At 47.3% G+C, this 23,315-nt stretch overlaps 1 protein-coding gene across 17 annotated transcripts in view; it reads right to left on the bottom strand.

The window, feature by feature from the left end:
- Positions 1 to 1,961: 1,961 nt before the first annotated feature.
- Positions 1,962 to 23,315, bottom strand: part of FRMPD3 (FERM and PDZ domain containing 3) — a 131,015-nt gene continuing 109,661 nt past the window's right edge. For 16 of the 17 annotated variants that reach the window (XM_074323518.1, XM_074323526.1, XM_074323521.1 and 13 more), the window contains 3 exons: positions 17,595 to 17,739; positions 7,485 to 8,306; positions 1,962 to 5,942 (listed from right to left, as the gene is read on the bottom strand). In XM_074323518.1, the coding sequence (XP_074179619.1) occupies positions 2,851 to 5,942; positions 7,485 to 8,306; positions 17,595 to 17,739 (4,059 nt within the window). In that variant the 3' untranslated portion in view covers positions 1,962 to 2,850. The remainder of the gene's footprint in view (positions 5,943 to 7,484; positions 8,307 to 17,594; positions 17,740 to 23,315) is intronic. The other variant, XM_074323528.1, reaches the window with a different exon arrangement.

Here is a 23,315-nt window from a genome sequence, read left to right as displayed (position 1 = left end):
AGAAGAACTCTGCCAGCAGGGCTAGGCCTGTCACCTCTGTTGGTGTCCCGCACGCAGAGCAGAGCTCTGGTGTGGTACTGGGGAAAACGCAGAGCAGCCCAGCCTGACTGCATTGTCTCTGGCTCCTCCTCTGTGCTTTGCTTCTAAACCGGTTTAGCCACGACCTTTGCAAACATGAGAAAAAAAGAGTCTGTGCTCAATCTTTGGGAGGAAGTGACTCCTCAGGGCCACTGTGCATGGTTGTGTGGTTTCTGCACCCAGCCAATGAGGCCACTGGGGCTGAGTGGAGCTGAAATGACCAAGCCATGTGCGCACAGGGCTAGCATCACCCAGGGGTACTTTTATCAAAATCATAACGGAGGGATGGCAGCAGAGAACCTTTTTCTAGTTGGCACAAAGGCACCTCATAAATTAGTAGGCACCTGGGATTACCAGAAGGAAATAAAAGAACAGAGAAACAAAATGCCAGAGAAGTCAACCCTGCTTAGAGTCCTGCTGTTTCTATCTTATCCACCTCCCACACCCCCAATAAATTGTCAGAGGCCGTTGCAAGGGACTTGCTAGCTTAAACCACAAGGCAGTTGGGCTATACTCTGAGGCGACTGGGCACACTTCAGAAGGAGAGGTCCTATTTCCCAATTCTAAACTTACAGCTGGCCTAAAACCCTGTCTCCTGACTCCCAGGCCATCCAGTGCAGTTGGCACAGAGCACATTGTGTTTCTGCCCCCACTCCACCCACTTGCCCTCTTCAGCTCTGAGGTCACAGCCATGGTGACCAGGTAAGCCAGATGCCACAGGGTCAAGAGAAAGGATTCAAGAGTATCCAACTCCTGTGAGCAACAGGAGAGGAGTAGAGGGGAGGCGGGAGGGGCAGAGTCCTCATCACCCACTGGGACCCAGGTACATGGGAGGAGAGGTGCAGGGCAAGCATTCAGAGGGCCGCCACCAACCAACAATTCAAGGACACAAGGGCACACCCACAAAGAGGCACCGCCAAGACTTATTGGGATAGTAAGATGAATAGATTTAATCATTCTTGTTTGAAAAACAAGACATAAATTAGTATATATATATATATATATATAATTTATATATTTTATGTAGTATATATACTATATACAGACATTAGAAAATGTGTCCTCTCCGTGAGGTTAAGGGAGAGGTGAAGGATAGTGGTAGAATGACACATAGGTTGAGCCTGAGTGGCGAAGGTGCAGGATCAAGAAGTTGGGAGGAGAGGAAGACCACATCAGCACTCAGGCTTGCAGTGGTCAAGGGGGAAGGGTTCCCCACTGGCTGCATCTCTGGCCCACTAAACAACTTGGTCCTATGGGAGGAGAGGCAAGGAAGGGGGGAGCTGGCTTCTGCAGAAGGAACTCCCCTAATCCTTGACAGGAGAAATCACCACTCAGGGGTCTTTATTGCACTAGGGGATACCAAGGATGGGCGGGGGTTAAGCACAGTGTACATCTTTATAAAACTCACATAAGAATGGGAGATTTCACATGGGCCTCTCACATAGTGACGACGAGAGGAAGACACAGGGCATGAGTGTATGGGAAATGGGGAGGTATGGAGAGGTGGACAAGAAGCAATCTATACAGAAGAAACATTGGCTTTCTTTGTTCCCTACAATGGGACAATTGATAGGGACTCCGTGTCTTCACTCCTAGGAAGGTTGTAGGGGGGTGGTGACAGCAGCAGTAGATGTGTGTCAAGGAGGATGCTAAACAGTGTGAATTCCCTTCCAGATGAGTCCGGAGAGAGAGAAAGGTGCAGACTGCACCGGGTAAGGCGCTCAGCTTCTTTTCTTAAGAGAGACAAATCCACAGGGTCAATACACAGCCAAAAGCATATACTCAGGATTAACATATCACGCTAGCTTCCAGAAGTTTAAGATATAGTCATCAACACCCCCCATCCCCTACCCTTCCCCCCACCCCCCACCCCCCACCCCCAATCCATAGCTAAGTCGAACTCCTAAGGACAGTCTGTCTGGTAGAGAGATGTTGAGAGAGGAGCTGCATACCTGCAGCCACAGCCCCTGCACTACGCTGGGCTGGGCCAGGCGGGCTCCAAGGCCTGCTCTGGGTCTCCCCAGGGCAGACATTTCCACCAGGTACCTTATCCAAAACGAGTGGGGTGGTCCCAGATACTTGCTCCCTAGTGGACTGAGCTGCCCTGCCCATCAGTGAGGGGCAGGGCACTTTGGGGATGGCTGGTGTGGAGCTACTAGGCCTGGGGGCGAGGGCTCCAGAGGCTGCCAGCCTGTTGGGCCGGCTGCAAACAGCCCCGTGTGGCTGTTTTCTGCAGGATTACCACCTGGGCATGGGCCCTCTGGGGTGGCTTTGCCAAGTGAATGTGAGACCAGGGTGGGTGGGCACATCTGGGCTGAGTGCCCTCTCCCCTCCACTTAGCACTGTGGCCTGCTGCTACTGCTAATGCTCCCTGGAGGGGAACAGATGCCAAGAGGAGCTCAGGGACCTTGGGCCTGCCTGCTTTAGGCCCTGGCTTCCCTGTCCCCAAAAATGGAGCAGGAAGTTTGCCTGATGTCACCTCTCAGCCCTAGAGAACAGATAAAATACAGCTCTGTGGCCGGCGTAGTGAGGTGGAGCCTGGGCCCTCACAGTGACACCTAAAGGCCAGGGAAGAGGTGAGGACACCCAGGGCTGCAGAGGCCCCAAGTCCTCAGGGACAGCCTCAATGCAGGGAGTCTTCGCTCCCTGGAGACTGAAGACTCTTGGACCCTGACTGGCCCAGCAGAGACATACACTCACCACAGGATACAAGGACCACAAAGCTCAAACCTGGGGCCAAGGATGGGGAAGAGGGAGGCCTGGGCACATGCCCTACTTAATAAGGGTTTTTAAGGAGCGGGTGAATGTGCTCATAACAGTCGCTGAAGTTGGGGAGCCTGGTGGGTGTTCCAGGGCCACCCCTATAGCTGCTGCCACCTGCTGCTCCTGCTCCTGCTGCTGCTGCTGCTTCTGCTGCTGTTGCTGCTGCTGCTGCTGTTGCTGCTGCTGCTGCTGCTGCTGCTGCTGCTGCTGCTGCTGCTGCTGCTGCTGCTGCTGCTGCTGGTTAAGGTTCCGGGCTGTGGACTCCTCAGCGGCACGCAGCAGGAAGGTGTAGTTCCTCACCACCTCTTCTACCTTGGCCAGCAACTCTTGGCGTTGGGCCTCTGAACGCACGATGAACACCAGCCGCACGAAGGTCTCAATGAGGCTGCTCAGCACCTGGAAACTGCCTGTGATGGCTGCCAGCATGTGAGTTGGGCTCTTGTCCACGTTAGCCACACGGCGACAGGAGGCCCGGAGCTCCTTGAACTTGAGAGCCAGCTCAAGCTTGTACTCAGAGATCTGGGAGACATACGGCTTGGGGGCACGGGCCTCAGGGCTGGCTACACACTGCCGCAGGACTGTCAGCAGCTCGTTGGTGTCCAGCCGGGCAGCCAGGAAGCCGTCAGGCAGGCCATAGGCGTGGGCCCGCAGGGCATTGATCTTGGCCAGGCTCCCCTCGAAGGTAGACACCCGCAGGTCAATCTCCTGGGTGCGGGAGGCCTCAGGGCTGCTGCTGCTGCAGGTGGCAGCATCCAGCACCTGCAGGGTCCTACTCACTACAGGCACCACCTGCTCATCCAGCTTCATGCCGGGCAGAATCTTCATGGGGATGGAGTAGGAGAGCTCATCTTTGCCATCACTGGTGTCATCCGCCATGTCGCACTTGCGGTAGTAGAAGCAGTAGCGGATGGAGCAGCATTTGCTGCTGCTCTCACTGTCCTCATCCAGCTCAGCAGGCTTCCGGTACACCTCTTCTGGCAATGAGAACACGGCCATCTGCCTGGGGCCTTTGGTCTCAGGGGCAACCTGGACATATGAGGGGTCTCCCAGGGTTGGGGACTCCAGAGGCTTGCTTTTGGGACCCAAGACTAGGGGGAGGCCTGCCTCTACCTCCTTGGCCTCCCTGGGCAGCATGCCTAAGGGTGGATGTGGATAGACGTCTGAGGTCAGCGAGGCCCTGTCACCTTGGTCCAGCTCACTGATACTGTAGCGGCGCATCAGTTTCCTGTAGTTGGGAGCTCCCAGACACTCGCCCCCCGAGGCACACGTGGTCAGGCACGAAACACCACTCTCAGGGTCCGATCGGCACTCTCGGGATTCCAGGCTGGTGGAGCGGATGCGTCGGACATTGGTGGGACTGCTGAGGCTCAAGTCTGGGCCAGCCTCAGGCTGCCTCTGGGTAGGGGGGATCCTGTCCCTCTCCCTCCCCCGTAGGCCATGCACTGGTGTCTGGGGGGCCTGTGGCCGGCCCCCCCGGCAGATGCGTTTACAATCACAGCTGCGCCTCTGTTCGCGGGACATGCCAGGCCCCTGTTGCACGGGGCTGCTGCGTAGCTGACAGCTGCAGCGTCCTGGTGCTGGGGGTTGCAGGTACTCAGTGCCCGGCAGCTCCCCCTGGTTTGGTGGCTTTAGGAGTTCCTCAAGGAACTCCAGCTCATACTGCTTTACCTTCTGCAGCTGGGCCTGCCGTTCATCAGTCTCCTTCTTCTGGCGGGTTGGGAAGGTGGCAGAGAATAAACTGCGTAGCCGGAAAGGACCTCGAGATGATTTGGGCTTTGTGGGGCCTTCAGAGGTCAGGTGGGCTCCATCCAGGGTCGTTTCAAGCTTCCTAGAGGGCATGGTGCTCACCTGCCGACCAGCAACTTGGGACCTCAGTGGGCTCTGGCCTTGAGGATGGCAGCTGGGGCTCTGGCCTCGCAGCTGGCAGCTGGGGCTGTGTCCTCGAGAGTGGCAACTGGGGCTCTGCAGAGCCATGGGGTAGGCAGCCCGGGGGACCAGGCTGCTCTCCTCGAGCTTGCTGCTTTGGGGCGTGCTCTCCAGCTGTCCCTTCTCCCCCTGGCCAGAGACAGTGCCCTGCTTGTGCAGGGAAGACTTAGCACCCTCTGGCCCACCCTTGCCTGCCACCTCCCCTGTAGCTTGCTTGCTCACTGACTCTCGACTCGCTCGCAAAAGACAGCTTTTGGGAGGGAAACTTTGAACAGGCAGCCTGTCCCCTTGTGGGGAGAGATGCAGGCTGTCAGCCCGGCTGCCTGTGGGTGCTCTGGAGCTGGAAGAGACCTCTGGGCTCAGCTGCTGCTGGGAATTCCGTGAGGTCTCTGGAGCACTGGGGCTCATTTTGAACTTCAGATTCTTAGTGGCACTGCCATTCATCATGCTGACTTCCGGCCTCCCCACGCTGGCTTCCAGCCTTCTCTCCCCACTGCTCGGGGGGTTCCCCAAGGCCCCACCTGGGGTGGGTAGACTCTTGGTGTGAACCACCTGTGGTAGGGCGGTTGAGATGATAGCTGGGGTTACACTGCCCTTTGGGTCCAGGATAAGCTTGGGGCTCAACCTGACTTCTTTTGGCAGGTTCTCCCTTAGCTCAGAGACCTGCTCTTCACTGAGGGATGCTGTGGCTGCCCTCAGTGACATCTCTAGACTTGCCCTAGTGTGGCCAGGCCCTTTGTTCTCAGGAACTGGGGACAGCAGGCTCAGACTCTTCTGCTCATTAAGCTGTGGGGACAGTGCTGGGTGCACTGCCAGGGCATATGTTCGCTCTCGCTGTGGCTGGGCCTCTGACTGGGGCAGCTTCCTGCGAGCGCCAGGGGGACCAGGACTCTGGCCTGGGACAGCTGGATGGAGGGATGGGTTGGGATCCGTGCGCCCAAGAGAGTAAGGGGCTGTGAGAACGGCCTGGGCTGCACAGCTCTGGATCCGAAAGGGCAGGTCCTTGCGGGCCAGGAGACTGTCCTTATTGAGGTGCTGGGCCAAGAAGTAGGTGGTGTTTTGGTGTTGCTTCATGGCAGACATCATCTCCGACATATCCGTGAGCTCTGAAGAGTTGGTTTCATGGCCTGAGTCCAGCGATGATTCGGGGGTGATTGTGGCCAGCACAATCAGACCTGGAGGAACAGGGACAGGGCTTGCTGCACTGAACTCAGATCAAGTCCTTTCCCAACCACATACAGAGAGTTTATGGGGGCCAACATTAGCTAGTAGTGCAAGCTAGGGTAAACCAGGCAGGCCTGTGGGGACTGCAGGGCTGAAGGTGAGAGGAGTAGAGGGGAGAGGACAAAGAAAGTCAAGCTGGGAGAAGGGTTATGAAAGGCTGGAATCCGAAAGAGAAACAAAGGAGGCATAGAGAAGATCTGGGCAGTTTGATGGCAAATTAACATGCAAATCACATGCAAAACAACATGCTAATCATCATTATTTTTAGATTCCACAGCTAGGAAATTTTTGTTAATTGTCCTGAAAAGGGCTGGCAAAGAGAGGTCCTCTCGATCTGGGCCTCCTCATCTGGCCAGGCCTGCCTACAGTCCCTGCAGCTGAGCACATTTGGCTGAGCTTGTCCTCCCTCTGGCTGCCACATGAGCCTCTAGGCTGGGCGCAGTTAGTTCTTGGAGCTCCAGACTCTGAACAAAGAGAAATGCCAGCTGTGGGGGTGGAACACATGGGTGCTGTCTCACACCAAGGATGCCTTTACATACAGAAAAGGCAGGGGTTGGTACTCACCCTGGTCAGCCAGGCTCCCTCTGACCCCAACCTCTTCACCCTCTCTGTCCACACTTTCCACCTCACATGCCTTCTCATTCACCTCACTCCTCCCTATTCCTTTTCTGTCGCTGTATCACTGACCTCTTCCTTGTAAGGGGTATGTGTATGGAGGTATGTATGTATGACTATGGGTGCATGTCTAACACGTGTTTGTCTATAAGATGTATGTATGTGTGTCTGTAACAGGGAATAGCATGCATGTTGTATGGTTCTCACACCAAATAATAATAATAGCTACCACGTACTGAGTCCTTCCTATGTGCTAGGCAGTGCTTAAGTGCTTTGCATGAATGATCTCATTTAATCTTCACAACAACCATATGTGATATGACTATTGTTATCAAACCCATTTAAGATGACAAAAGTGAGGCTCAGAGAGGCCTTGCCAAAGGTCACACTGAAAGTGAGTGAAGAAGCCAGGACTTGGGTGTGTATGACTCAGAGCCCATGCTCTTACGCAGGATAAACACCTCTGCCTTAAGCAGTAACGGCTCCTGGCTACACTGATCGCAGGTCACTAGGTGGTTACTTGGTCGTTTTGTTTCTCTTCCAGTCATGTGCATGCTGGATGTCTTCTATATCTCTCCCAATTTTGCTCTGATCCTCTCTCCTGGTCTGGCTCTGTAGCCACCATGGCCCTAATCACTGGGGTCCATCTGGAAGACATTTCCAGAGATGGAATGGCGAGAGCCAGAGCTCTAGCTGGTGCTGAGTAGCAGACCCCTGTCACAGACTCGTTGCTCCCTGATCCTCTCTGAACTGCCTCTGGCCCATCCACTGCTCTGAGACACCACAGTGACTTTGATCTCTGCTTCAGAAGAAGCAGTGTCACCTGCTGGCCCTGCCTGGAAGGGGAGGCAAGAGAGGGCGGAGGAACGGGCTATTACCTGCAGTCTGTGGGGGTGGGGGGTGTGGTCCATCCTCTGAGGCTGCCAGGGCTTCCAGAGCCTGCAGAGTGGACACCAGGGCATCATCTAGCTCCTGGGCATGATCTCGGACTGTCCGGGTCTGCACACTGTCAATCAATGTCACCGGAATTTCATCGTACAGGAACCCACGCAAGTGACGTCCTTGCTCCTGGCTTTGGACAGCCCGGCGCTTGGGGTCATCCTCATCAGAACTGTTGTCTCGGAAACCGGGAGGTGGGGCAGCAATGGCAGGCAACAGTGAAGTGCTCTCATCTTCCTCCTCCTCCTCCTCCTCACTCCCAGGGGGTGGGAGGGACATCAAGTCTACTATGTTGTCACGAGAGGATCCAGACCTCCCACCTTTGCGAGGACCCAGCTGATCCCGGATTTTGGCTTTGCAAGAGTCACAGTAGAAATTCAGGGCTTCAGCCCCAAGAGAATTGTCCAGGGTATAGGACCGGGCCCTGCTGGCACAAGGCTCGTGGTCTAGGCTGGCTACATCAAAGTCATCAGGGACCATATCGTAACCTTGGCCAGAGCTTTTGGATGTGGGGTCAGACTTGGTCCGGGGCCTGGTCTCCTCAAAGAAGATTAAGTTCTCATTGACATCTGTCCGGCTTTCTTGCTCCTTCCTTTGTTCCCGCATGTGGAGGTAGCAAAAGCTGACAAGCTCAGAGTCGGCAGGCGGGGGCGTGCAGCGGCTCGACTTCCTGGGGCTGGTGCCCACGCCGCCCACATAACTACTCTCCTTTTTCCCCAGGTGGCCCCCAGTGACAGGGCGGTGGGCGCTGTGCATGTAATCTAAACCCAGAAAGAGAATCAACAGATAAGCCCTGGTGCTGAGGACTGTGGCTGAGCTCTTTTGGCATCTCTGGCCTGGGTCTCTGGTGCACAGTTGGGTGGCAGATACTGAGAGAGAGAGAGCCTTACCTGGCTGCTACGGATTAGGGGAAGGGGAGTCAATTGGCCACATTGTTGCCAACCCTGCAAGTAGAATGAGTAGAATAGAACGGCCTGAGCTGCTAATAGCCCCATCACCTCTGAAAGGGGAAAAGGTATGGGGTGAGGTGGGATGGGGCAAACACCTTCGTATCTAGACACAGCTGGACTCTTACATGGGTATGTCTGGTCTGAGAGTCAGCTGTAAGCGTGCTTAAAGAAGTGAGATTTATTTTATGTCCTTGTAACTGTCCCTGCTCCCACAGTGCTCTTTATTTCCAACCTTCAGTACTCTGTCACTCTTGTGTTATGTAGGATGTCTTCTAGCAGAAGGAAATAAATCTGACAAATTACTAGTGCTTTAGTGGGAAAGTGTAAAACAGGCTATGTACAATGTCTGAGAGTTTGCATTTCAAAGAAGACTGTTGGTAGAGGGACCCTAAAATAATAAAGCAATACTAGTAGAATTCTGGGCATCTGAAAGTGTAGAGATATGCTGGCATATGTATATATGGGGGAAAGGATGGGGGAGCATTCTTACAATTCTTCAAATCACATTATTTCTCTGTATTCATCATGCAGGGCCAGCCTGCCTACTTGCTACACATACATGTAGTAAAATAATCTAGCCAATAGCTTTTAATGATGGTAGGTCTGTGCCTCTGAGAATTGTCCATATCAAATGCTTCATTTCTGAATGGTGTCCCTCTCTTATCTGTGAGAATATGCTCAGACAATGCCAAATCACTTTGCTATCAGCAAATAGACATGTGGCAAGCCAGCACAAATTTAGGCTAAGGTCATCACACATAATCCCATTTACTCCTCACAACAACCCAGTGAGGTAGGTGCTATCATTACCCCCATTTACAGAGGAAGAAACTGATCGAGTTGATTATGTGATTTACCCAAGGTCACATGAGTCATAAATGGCAGCCTGGGGGACCACAAAGCCCATGTTTTTAACCATTATCCTATAGTTCATCATGGTGGTCAAAATATTGGAAAACAAAACTTCAAAATGCCTTTCTTTCAAATTCCAGTTTGCCCTCTGTGGGTTAATGTGTCAGCATTGCTTTTCACTATAGTTTACAGCCAGCACGAAATCATGGTGTTGGCACTTAACAGAGCCCCAAAATATATGAAGCAAAAACTGATTGAATTGAAAGGAAAAATACACAATCCAATAGCAATAGTTGGAGACTTCAATGCCCCACTTTCAATAATGGATAGAACAATTTGGCAGAAGATCAACAAAGAAATAGAGGACTTGAACAACACTGTAAACCCGTAAATCTATAGAACATGCCACCTAACAGCAGAATATACATTCATCTCAAGTGCACCTAGAATTTTCTCCAGGATAGACTACATGTTATATCATAAAATAAGCCTCAATAAATTTAAAAGCAATGGAATCTTTTTTTTTTTAGCACAACAGAATTAAATTAAAAATCAGTAACAGAAGGAAATCTGGGACATTCGTATACATGTGGAAATTAAATGAAACATTCTAAATAACCAATGGGCCGAGGAAGAAATCAGAAGGGAACTTGGAAAATATTTTGAGGTGAAGGAAAATGAAGATACAACATACCAAAACTTATGGGATCTAACTAAATTAGTGTTAAGAGACAAATTTATAGCTGCAAATGCTTACATTAAAAATGAAGAAAGATTTCACATCAATAACCTAACCTTCCACCTTAAGAGACTTGAAAAAGAAGAGAAAACTAAACCCAAAGAAAGCAGAAGGAAAGAAATAGTATAGAAGATAGAAAAAGAGAGAATCAATGAAACTAAAAGTTGGTTCTTTGAGAGGGAAAGGTCAAGGATGCCTGGAGTCAGCCTCAATTACCTTACAGGAAACGCTCGTTCCACTTTCAATTTCACACAGGGTTTCTCTGTAACTCGCCATCAGGGCAGAATGGTCAGGTTTGGTGCTGACCTCTGGCATGGAAGGCCCAAGACAGGCCAGTTTCAGGAGGACCTTGAATCACCTGGCCAAGCCCTGACCTGGGAGGGAGAGATCTGTGGACAGCCAGTGAGGCTGTGTGAAGTTCCTTTCTCTGTGCTCTTCCAGGCCCAAGGACAGCTTGCCATATATAAGGATTGTAAAAGAACCTTCTCCCTGTACAAATTATAGTTGTGTCATGTGATTTATGACAGTAAAGTGTCTCTTTTGAGCTGCCAGTAAAAAAAAAAAAAAAAGTTGGTTCTTTGAAAAGATCAATGAAATTGACACACATTTAACTGTACAGATAAAGCAAAAACAGAGAAGGTTCAAATTATTAAAATCAGGAATGAAAAAAGGGCCATCACTACTGATTCTATACGGAATTGATTATAAGGGAATATCATAAATAACTTTATGCCAAAAATCTAGATGCAATGATAACCTAGATGAAATGAACACATTTCTAGAAATATATAATCAAAACTGACTCAAGAAGATGGAAAATCTGAATGGGCCAATAACAGGAAAATATATTGAATTAGTAATTAAAAATCCCCCCCCCCAAAAAAAAAAAAAATAAAGCTCAAGTCCAGATGGTTTTACTGGTGAATTTTTCCAAATGCTCAAAGAATTGTTTATACTTATTCTTCACAAACCCTTCTAAAAAATAGAAGAGGAAGTAACGCTTCTCAACTCATTCTATGAGGCCAATATTACCCTGATACTAAAACCAGACAAAGACATCACTAGAAAACTATAGAGCAATATTTCTTATGAATATAGATGCAAAGTTTCTCAACAAAATACTAGCAATTGGAATCTAGTCACATCTAAAAAGAATTATACACCATGACCAAATGTGATTTATCGTAGCAATGCAAGGTTGGTTTAACATCTGAAAATCAATTAATGTAATATACCACATTAATAGCATAGAAGACAAAAACCATATGATCATCTCAATGGACACGGAAAAATCATTTGTGAAAATCTACCACCCTTTCATGAAAAAAATCAACAAGCTAGAAATAAAAGGGAACTTCCTCTACACGAGAAAAGTTATCTATGAAAAACCCAAAGTTAACATCATACTTAATGGTGAAAGACTGAAAGCTTTCCCAAGATCAGAAAAAAAGTCCAGGATTTCTGTTTTCACCACTTTTATTCCACATTGTACTAGAAGGTCTAGCCAGGACAATTAGACAGTAAAATGAAATATAAGGCATCCAGATTGGAAAGGAAGAAGTAAAAGCATCTCTATTTGCAGATGACATGATCTTGTACATAAAAATCTCAAGCAATCCACTAACAATAAACTATTAGAAATAAACAAGCTCAGCAAGGTTACAGGATGAAAGCTAAATATACAAAAGTCAATTGTATTTTTATACACTAGCAAAGAACAATCTGATAATAAAAATAAGAAACAATTTTACTTACAGTAGCACCAAAAATAATAAGATATTTAGGCACACGTTTAACAAAAGAATCACAAGACTTGTATACTGGAAACTACAAAATATTTGTGAAAGAAATTAAAGAAGGATTTAAATAACTGGAAAGACATTCTATGTTCATGGATTGGAAAGCTTCATATTGTTAAGATGGCAATACTTCCCAAATTGATCTACAGATTCAACACAGTCTCTATCAGAATCTCAGCTGACATTGTAGAAATTGACAAGCTGATTCAAAAATTCATATGGAATCACAAGGAACCCAGAATATCCAAACATTTTTTTAAAAACAACAAATTAGGAGGATTCACACTTTGCTATTTCAAAGCTTACAACAAAGCAATGGTAATCAAGACAGTGTGGAACTGGCATAAGGATAGACATATAGATTAACAGAATGGAATTGAGAGTCCAGAAATAAACCCTCATATTTATGGTCAAATAGCCTAATTTAAAAATTGGCAAAGGATTTGAATAGACATATCACCAAAGAAGATATACAAATGATCAAGAAGCCCCCGAAAAGATGCTCAACATCATCAACCAAGATGATGCAAATCAAAACCACAATGAGATACATTTCATGTCCACTACAATAGATGTAATAAAAAAGATAGACAATAACAAGGGTTGATGAGGATATAGTGAAATTGTACCCGCCAACCTTGTTGATGGGAATGTGAAATGGTGCAGTCATTTTGTAAAACAGTTTGGCAGTTTCTTAAAGTTAAACATAGAGTTACCATTTGACTAGCAATTCCACTCCTAGGTATATCCCAAAAAGAAATGAAAACATACATCCCTACATAAACTTGCACATTAATGTTTATAATGTTATTATTTAGAATAGCCAAAAGTTGGAAACAACCCAAATGTCCATCAATTGATGAATGGATATTACTTGTCATGAAAAGAAATGAAGCACTGGTATGTGCTACAACATGGATGACCTTTGAAAACATTATGCTTAAGTGAAAAAAAGCAAGCCACAAAAAGACCATATATATTGTATGATTCCATTTATCTGAAATGTCCAGAATAGGCAAAGCTCTAGAGACAGAAAGTTGATCAGTGGTTAGTTAGGGCTGGCATGTGATTAGGAAGGGAATAGGGAATGAGTATTAATGGGTACAGAGTTTGTTTTAGGAGGGGCAAAAATGTTCTAAAATTAAGTTGTGGCAATGATTGTACAACCCTGTGAATATATTAAATAGACTTAAAAACACTAAGTTGTGAACTTTAAATGGGTGAATTTTATGGCTTGGAAATTACATCTAACTAAAGCTGTTTATTCAAAAGAAACACAGTACTGGGCACATGATGAACTCTCCATCATTATAAAAAGAGCAAAAATGTGTTCTGCACTTGAAAGGACTTTATGGGTTTTACCTCACATGATCATGTCAATCCCTCACAAGGTAAGTAATATTATCTTCAATGTACAGATGAGGAAACAGAGACTCAGTTTGTGGAACTTGCTCATGATCATACAGCTAAAATACAGCAGAGTAGGGACTGGAACACAAGTTTTTGACTTCAGATCCCAAGCCCTTGCTTGCTTTCCATAGACCACATTGCCCCTCTAAATATAGTCAATGTAACGATACTGGGTGGGTTCAATTTAGGCCTTGGTGGCTATATCTAGGGAACTGTGGATCAGCTGGGGGAATAGTATGTAATGATCCTCTGAGGCTTAGGGAAAACGTGCTCCAGGGGAGCACTGAGCCAGGAGCTCGAATTATCAGTTCCGGAGGACTCTACTGCTAGACATTGCTCACAGGTCTGGGCGATGCACTGGGTGCTAATTACCTATGAGACAGCTGAACAATCTCAATTGGCTGCCACTAGAGGTGGCTCCTAGGGACATGTCCAATAAGGAGGTGTTGACTCCTCTCAGAAAAAGGCTGGAGGTGTAAGGGTGGCTTCCCTCCCTGCAAGATGGAAACATCTCCCAACACCAGGCTGTCAAGGCCAAGTGATGCGCAGCCCACCACTTGGTACTGTGATTTCCAGATCTGAGGAGCAGCAGGGGGCCATGCAGAGGAGAAATGTCCCAGGAGAATCCTAAATCTCCATACAGAAGGTTAGTAATACCAGTAAAGCCAGGTGCGGTGGGCTGCTAGCTGGGACAGCATTCCTCGCAGATTGTGAATCCGCTGTAAACTGCTCATCAGTTTTTGCCAGGGAGATGCCCTAGTATCCCTCTGTACTCATTCACTCAGAAGATTGACTTTAAAAAAAAAATGGTTGCAAAGAACAGGATGGTGATCCAACTGGAGCTATATTAAATTCTTTCTTTTCTCTTTCTTTCTTTCTTTCTTTCTTTCTTTCTTTCTTTCTTTCTTTCTTTCTTTCTTTCTTTCTTTCTTTCTTTCTTTCCTTCCTTCCTTCCTTCCTTCCTTCCTTCCTTCCTTCCTTCCTTCCTTCCTCCCTCCCTCCCTCCCTCCCTCTCCCTCTCCCTCCCCCCCTCACACACACACACACACACACACACACACACACACACACACACACACAGTCAACACAACTTTGATGCAACTGAGTTTCTATTGGCCTTGCTGTATTCTACAGTCCAATGATCATTACTGGCCCCAAGGTCAAACTACCTAGAACCTCATGTCCTTTCTGAATCATCAAAAAAAGTCTATTATGTTCAGTCTAGCTTTAGGACTCTGTGCATGTTGCTGGGTTTTAACTACATGAAAATCAGTAAGCCATGCATTGGAATATATAATGGCCATTAACCAGAATGTTCCATTCACCAAACCAAACTCTGTTTTCTAACAATAGGAGAGAATATAGAGTGAGTTCTTCCTCCAACTGTTATCTCAGTTGGGGCCTCCAAAGCCTTATTTCCCTGGATCCCCCAGGATATAGGGAGCCCAAGGCTGCAGAGAGATAGCAGCTGCCTCTGGATTTCCTATCTCCCCAGTACAGGTGGAGAGTTGGCATTTGTCTGAGACTTTCTCTAAGTTGTTCCCTCAAGACCAGGTGTTGTTCTGTTGAATTGCCTCTATCTAAATGTAAAGGCTTTTACTGCATTGGCATTATCCCTTTAATTGTCTGTCTGTATTCTTCCCACTAGATTGTAAGCTCTGTGAGGCCAAGGACCAGGCCTGTTATTCACAGTTCGACCTGCAGTGCCTGGCACATAATGAGTACTTCAGAAATAGTTGTTGAGTGAATAAGTGAAATACCTACTTTGGAAAAACTAATAAAGCCCAACAAATAATCTCTTCCCTTCCATGTCCCCATTTCACTCTTTCTCCAGGTCTCAGAGGAGAGGTGATGCTTTCTCTTTTCCAGTTGCAGGTTTAACAGCACCCTTTAGGCCCAGTCGGCTGAGCATTGAGTTGGGCTAGCTGGTAGCCAGCAGCTGCTATAGGACAAGAATATACATCTGGCTAGAGACCAGGCTATGAGAGACCAGGGCTGGAGCTTTAGCCCCTGAAGGAAAAGCCCAGATGAGGTTGGAAGGATGATTGCTCCCTATATATAAGCTTTTCCTAAACCACAGTTGGCACTGGGGCTTCTGTTCTGGGATAAAAGTAGGGGCTGATGGAGGAATCCGATCTCAGCTTTGTATCTGGAACTCATGGCCCCTCGCTGTAACCTGGGTGGAGGTCTCCTCAGTGGTGCCGCTTGCTGTCCACCTTTCCCATCCTTGGGGCCATGAGATAAGATATTCTCAACAGCCCCCCAACAGGCAAAGCCACGAGGCTTACGCTGCCCCACCCACCAAGAGCACTGGATAGCTGCTGTCAACCCAGAAACTAAAAGCCAAGTACTGGGCCCAGTCATTGGCCCAAGCCCCTAGGGAGGTCAAGCACTATAAACAGCGGGACACTACGGTGGTCCATCTGGCTCCTGCGTGGAGACAGGCCCTGTGCTAGAGGCAGCCTGAGCCCCCACAACTGCAGGCCCAAGGACTGAATCTCTCAGGAGTCAGGGAGGGGCTCTAAAGCCATGCCTAGCATTTATAGAAGAAGCCTCCTTTCCAGACTGCAATACCTCCAAGAGAATCCAATAAAATTGATTTGCTTTTATTAGGTTGGTGCAAAAGTACTTGCGGTTTAAAAGGTTAAAAATAATAGCAAAAACCGCAATAGAAAAGCAAAATGGATGCAACATGCAATGTGTTCAGTAAGACTGAGGGGACACAGTAAGCCCGTGTCCCTCATGTGGTGCTACTATCCCCACAGCAAGGGGAATACTTAATGACAGCACTGGCAAGGGTGCTGATAGGGTGACAGAAACCGTTTGGAAGGCAGGGTGGGACTATAGAGCCACCCCAGGGACCTTCTTAAAATGGACCCCCGCAAATAACCTTCACTTCCACATCTGGTCCTCAGCTGGGCTCCTGGCTCTTCCTTCTGCCTTCCCTTTCTCCTTTCTCCTTTCTCCGTCTCTATCCTGCTCAGTAAGAGGTATAATTTACTTGGGTGTGATGACAGAAAGGAAGTCCACAGGTGACACTGACAATGCTAATGCTGGCTTTACCATCATTTGGCCATCACAGGCGGTACCTATGGCCACTCACTTCGCAGCCATTTGCCTGGAGATGTGTGGCAATTTGGCCCTCTGGGTTCTTTCTATTCCAAGTCAGTTCTTTTGCTTCTCTATGTGGCCTACTTCATATGCCTCAGGGCCACCTATCCTTTCCCAAATCTGTGTTTGGTGGATTGTCTTCTAATTCCTGCAGAAAATGTTATGAAATGTAAATATGGCCTTGTTAGGATGTTCGTGATGAAGAGATCATGAGGTGAGAGGGTATGTGTGGGTACATAGCCCACTGGGTGCTAGGATATCTATCGGGTATGTGCTTCTACTCTCAAACTACTGGATCTAGATCAGATGTGATAGCAAGACAGCCTTGAAGAGAAAATAAATAGTTCAGCAGCAAGGCAAGTGGATGAAGGGTCTTCAGCATGTGAGGAGGGCAACTATTGGGTGGTAAGTCTCAGCTTCCCCCCATGATGTTTGGGTGCTAGGGTGGGGGGAGCACTTACTGTGTGTACTCGAGCCTTAGGTCTAATACGTATACCAGGAGTACCTGTTTTTTTCGGTCTCTTCCTCCTCCTCCCACTTTGGTCCAAGGCAGGAATACCTGGACTGGGCTAATTTCTCCCAAGGCCCCTGCTTGTGCCATCATCAAGACAGCTCTGAGGGGTGGCTGCACTGAGCTGTTTGGGGGCTGTACTTGACTTTGTTCTTAGTGGTGTTCCCTCTTATCTCCAAGCCTCCTGCTGGACTATACTCTGAGCCTGCACAGTCTTTCCTACCCCAGCCTTCTGTGGCTTCTTACTTCAGGCAGCTGTCAACCCTCCATGATGAACAAAAGAAAGGTTTTATCTTTATTTTCAACCTCTACTTCAACTAAGCCAGAACACCCATGCATCTCTTCTAGATCAATGTACCTCTAAAGCGTTGCCTTAGATTCAGTGTGATTCCTTAATTGGTTCTATTTATCGCTTGTTTGCTATTTTTATCTTACAATCGTTCACTGACTCAATCACAATGTGTTGTCACAGGCATCCTTTGTGGGACAAGCCCATCTGAAGGCCAGCTGTCTTTCCTACTGGCTTGTGCCAACTGGGACGCAGTGGTACAGGGCTGGCTCCTGGTAAACCAGGCGCTGGCAGAATGAAGTGAGAACTAAGACAGCGGAGCTCCTCCCTCCATGTCTCCAGGGTCCAAAGGGCCTCCGGCACATTGAAAACCGAGGCTGAGCCCTACCTGCCTTGATCATTGGAGGTGGAAGAGGCTGGCTGGTGGGCCTGGAGAAGACCATCTTCCTGGAATCCAGCAGGAGGCGGCAGTACCCCGCAATCAGGCAAGCAAAGTTGGTGGCTTCAGGCCACTCCATCAACAGCACCAGAGGCTAGGAGAGAGGTGGGAAAAAAACATGAGGACACAGAAAGAAAGGATACAGATTCAATTCTCTGGAGAATGATAGTGAAGAAAAGATGACTTGCATGGTTATAGGAACCATAGTTTATGAACCAAAAATTGAGGCACATGGCCTCAGAAATTTCTTCTGATTTAAGAATTTATTTATTTATTTACTTTTCCCCCCTTTTTCCACCTCCCCCCTCCACTACGGTTCAAGCCGTTGTTTCTCAATCTAGTTGTGTAGGACACAGCTCGTTGGCCCATGCTGGTATTATGAGCCTTGCGCTGCCCCCAGCTGAGACAGTCAGTCGCCGATCCTCGGTCGACCGCTCACAGCAGCCCACGGCAGCTCATGCCGACCTTCGACTGCTCACGGCAGCCCAGCTCCAGGGAGAGCCGTTGTTCATAATCTTAGCTGTAGAGGGCGCAGCTCACTGGCCCACGTGGGAATCGAACTGGCGACCTCGGTGTTAGGAGCATGGTGCTCCAACCACCTGAGCCACCGGGCTTGCCTATGTATTACTTTTTGAAGTTGAATTGAGTTACAGTGGCAATGTGTAGTATGACGTTTGCTCAAAAGATGGTGTTAATCAAATGAATGCTAGCATCACCACGCAGCAGGCAGGACAGTCAAAGAAAATGGAGGAAGCATGGTTGTCATTCGAGGAGTGCAAGCCCATTTTGAAGTGGTATTTGAAATTCGAGAACGTTATGGAAGTACAACAACAATGGAGGTGTGAGTCTGCAACAGAACCTCCAACACGCCAACAATTGCACGTATTCATGATACGTTTGAGACACATGGTGCTGTGTGTGTGATGTGCACAAGGGAAGATCTGGGAGGTCTCACACAGCAACAAGTCCTGCTGCTTCTGCTTTGGTGTTGGAACAGTTTACATGTTCGCCACAGAAGTCTACCGAACAGTGTTAGCCGTAATCAGGTAATCAGAAGTGTCTGGATGCTGATGGTAACCACTTTGAGCACCTCTTGTAATCGCAGAAGTCAAACCTGATTTGTATTCATCTTTTATTATTGGTATATATTGAGTATTACAATTTTAATGCAGTTTTTTTTCCTTTCTTAAAATGTGTATACATATTTTTGGCTCCCTCTGTATTAAGGCGCATTGTGAAACTTCAAGAGGGAGACTTCAGTATTCCAACTTTTCTAAATTACTTGATTAAAAAAATCTATTTTCATAGAACATCTCATGGTGTTCTCAGGATTTTTTTTTAACCCACTTTGGGAAATACTAGCATACTCTGTTGACTTCTGTTCCTGACCTTAAATCAGTCAAATTAATCCTGGGATTAGATAGTTGACTGCTTCAGAGACCTGGCAATGATACATCAAAAATGATGTAATAAAAATTAAAAAATCAGCACCTTTTCAATAAATCTTCCCAATATCTGTATTGTAATTTTAAAAGTATGCCTTGTAAATAAGTATGGATCAGATGGAAGTCAGCCATGGGAGCATTCTCCTGGGATAGGGCAGTCACCTCCAGATCAAGACCACTGAAGACTGGCTGAAGAGGGAGTCGTGGGGCCACAGGTCTCCTTGACTTTTGAGGGTTCCCAGACTGGGAATTAAGAGCTAAAAGAGTCAGAAGGAGGGAATGAGTCCCTTCTCTGACCGGTGAGAAGTCCAAGTGAGAGGTGATTATGGCCTCCACTAGGGTACTGGCAGTAAAAAGGGACATCATGATGACTTGATGGAACTTGGTCACCAACTAGACTAGCCTCTTTTAGCTGGACCATCACCTTGGGAACCATTCTGAATCCATAGCAGCTCAGTTTTTGGCTAAAGTTGCACCCGTTTTGTTTGCTATCTCCTAGGATCCCGACACATAGCTTGAATTGAATATTTTGCAGTTCATGAAAACCAGGGATTGGCAACCTTTTTCAATAAAGGGCTAGACAGTAAGTGTTTCAGGCCTTGCGGGCCATATAGACTCTGTTGCAACAAGTCTGCCATTGTAGTGTGCAAACAGCCATAGATAATCCATAAACGAAACAAATGGATGTGACGGTGTTCCAACAACACTTTATTTACAGAAACAGGATTGGCTCTGGTTTGGCTCATGGGTCATAGTTTGCCACCTGATCAAGAAGTGAAGGTTCTTTCCAGCTAAATACAGTAGTTTGTGTTCATTTTCACATCTCTCAGCTTGTTTCATTTGCCAACGGTAATCTCCGTCTCCTTTGGAAATTCTTCTCTTGGCTTCTGTTTCTGTGACGTGATACTGTGTTCTGCTTCTGTAATCTCTGGCTATCTCCATCTTGCTGTTTGGCAGGCTCTTCTTGCACAACCTCCCCACCTGATCCATACCTCAGGCTCAGTCCTCTACCCTTAGTTCTTCATCATCAGGGCATCAACTTTCAACTCTGTGCTGGGGATTCCCAAATTACCATCTCCAGTCTATTTCCACCTTGAGCTCTTTTCCTATTTCAGAACTTGTACAGTGCTTATGTCTACATCACACAATCTTGTGCTGAATTGAATCCTATCTTGAATTGTTTAATAGTTACCATACATCCAATTATACTGCGTGCCACAGTGAGGCATTTGGATTCTGCCTCTTCGGCAATGAGTTAGTGATGCTCCTATGGAGGTCAGGCAATACCATCAGCAAGAAAAGGAATGGTCTGTACCCAAGGACCAATGGCTCCTTTCTCCAGTGAAAAAGGGGCCTAACTGAGATGTTATCTTTAGTCATTATTAGGAAGGAGCTGAGGGGATGTCTGTACCTCCAGTTGATGGATGTTTCTGGATGTTTCTCAGTCATAACAGAATGGTTAATCTTGTGTATAACAAGGTAGACAGAGGGGAATGAAATGGAATGGGAGGGGGGAGAGAATGACATACCCCCTTCTGCCTCATTACCTGCCACCAATGGCAGAAGGATACACCAAGGTTTGGGAGTGAGTAGCTGCGACCACCATATTATGAGGGCCAAAGACTCGCTAGGCTTGCCTCAGGAGCCGTCACAGACATCGTGGCCATTCCTGCTGCCACTGCTTTATTTCAGGCCCTCATTATCTTCCTTCAAGGCCAAAACTCTGAAGGTATGTGTGAATGGGTGACAAGTGTACTGAGATCCTGAACCCTGCAGCCTTCAGGTCCTGTTGCCTCTGCCCACAAGCTGCCTTATCTGTTTATTCCAGTGTGCCATACAAATCATGACATTTTTTTTGTAATATGGAAAAGGTGGGGACACACTTACCTCATGACCTCCAGATAGCCTCCTGATTGGCCTCCCTGTCCCCAGTCTCTATCCACTTCACCTCCATATTGCTGCTTGAGTCATGTTCTAAAATACGACTCTCCCTGTCACTTAAAATCTTATATAGCTCATCACCTAAAACCCACTGCCTTCCAACCCACACAGACCCTTCAGGACCTGGACCCAACTTATGGCTCCAAGCATAACTCCCACAAACTCTGCCTGTGCCCTCCTTCCATCACAGTCCCTCATCTTATGCTGTAGCAATGGCACATTATTTACAGTTTGCCAGAGATGCCACGTTCTTGTACCCCTTCATACCTTAACCTCTGTTGGTCCCTCTAGCTGAAATGCTCCCACACCCCGCTCTGTCCACCCAGCAAGGTGCTACACACTGGCTAGATGGCTCATGGGCAGCATTACCCACTGAAAGATGCAGCCACTCATCCCAGAACAGGGTAACACATTTCCTGACCTCATGACACTTACAATCTAGCAGGAAATAAGACATAAACCAAATAATCATAAAAATGAATATGACTGCAAGGTGTGATAAGTGCTATGAAGGCAAAGTACAGACAGCTATCAGAACATAGAATGTCCTGGATCTGTGTGTGGGTGGGTGAGAATGTGAGCATGTGTAAATAATTTGGTTCCAGATGATGGAGAGAGCTTCTTTGAGGAAATGGCATTGGCTGACGAATAGAATGAAGGACCATTTGACCAAAGTACAGGCTGACTGCTGGACAAACTGATGGACTAGCTGGCTGCAGGGCAGTCTGACCCACTCCTGCCCTGGCTGACAAGCTGGCTTCAGGACAGAAGAATGCCTAACAACCTAATAGCCTGACATCCTGACCGGTTAAGCTGTCTGGCTGGCTGGTCGGCTGGCTAATGGACAGATTGGAGGCTGTGTGACTAACTGGCTGATTAAATTAACTGTCTGGCTTCAGTTTCCCCTCTTATCTCTTAACCCAATATAACCCGATATCAGTAATAAAGCAGCATGAAAGCAAAATCCTGTGTTCAGAGAGGGCCAAGCACATTCCCAGCTGGCTCAGCACAGCAGGTCAGGAACCTCTCCTCTGCATCACTGCACAGCCAACTGGGCCCCAGCACAGGCCAAATGCAGCTTGGAGAAGGAACACAAATTCACTTTTGGCCAGAAGGGGTAAAACTCAAATCAGACGTAGGCGATCAAAGAGATTGGATTAGTTTTCTTAGAACCTTTCAAAACCAACATTTTCTTTTAAATAGGATTTTAATGATCATTATGTCTAATGTAATGCTTATCCCTACAGGAAGCACTAGAGCAATAACGCTCAAAAGAGAATAGGAGACACACTGGGCCACAAGGGATCCCTTGGGACATTCCTTTGATGGCTTCTTTTCTCCCCTTGTGTACTTCCTTGGTAATGGGGTATGGTAATGGCCCAGTGCTGTCTCAGTACCAGACTGCTGTCTCTTGGAGTAAGAAAGATATTTGCACACTCCTTCGCATGTGCTCCACTAAAAACAAATAAGCTGAGTGAAAACTGTAACTAAGCATGTCCCAGGCCATCTTCAAATGGAGAAGGAGAATAGGAGAATGGAGTTGGAGGCATGGCCAGCCAGCTATGAAAAGGTACAGCGGAGAATAGTTTGACATGCTCCAGCCCCATCTGCTTCCTGGGGTGCTCTGGGAGCTTGAAGGCACCTAGTACTTTTTCTAGGATGCCAACTAAAAATGAGACTAGTCCTGAGGTAGTCTCTGCTTACCCTAGCATCCCTGAAAACAGGAAAAGGATGGATATCCAAGGGCCTTGAGGGGGCAAGGGGACCACCAGTACATTTGGGTTCTTGCCTCCATGGCATTGGGAAAGGCTAATTGGGCATAGCCAGACAATTTGGGGGTAAGACAAAATATCTTTTTTTTTTTTAATTTTATTTTATTAAATTTATTGGGGTGACAATTGTTAGTAAAATTACATAGATTTCAGGTGTACAATTCTGTATTACATCATCTATAAATCCCATTGTGTGTTCATCACCCAGAGTCAGTTCTCCTTCCATCACCATATATTCGATCTCTTTAAGGCAGTGGTTCTCAGGTCAAATGCACATCTGAATTACCTGTGAAGTTTTACAAACCTATATACTCCAGCCTCACCTCCAAACATTCTGATTTAAATGGTCTGAGAGGAAGGGCCTGGGTACCCGGTGGTTTTTAAATCTCCCACAATTCTACTATGCAGCCAGAGCTGAGAACTACTGCTTTAAGTGAATAATCTTAGTTTTACCAGGTCTTTCCAGAAAATTCCCAGACCAGAGTGGCATATCTAGGGAGAAATGGGCCAAG

The sequence above is a fragment of the Rhinolophus sinicus genome, chromosome X (assembly GCF_036562045.2).
Source record: "Rhinolophus sinicus isolate RSC01 chromosome X, ASM3656204v1, whole genome shotgun sequence".
NCBI lineage: Eukaryota > Metazoa > Chordata > Mammalia > Chiroptera > Rhinolophidae > Rhinolophus > Rhinolophus sinicus.
Note: the sequence above shows the minus strand (reverse complement) of the source record. Positions and strands in the feature narration are given on the sequence as shown.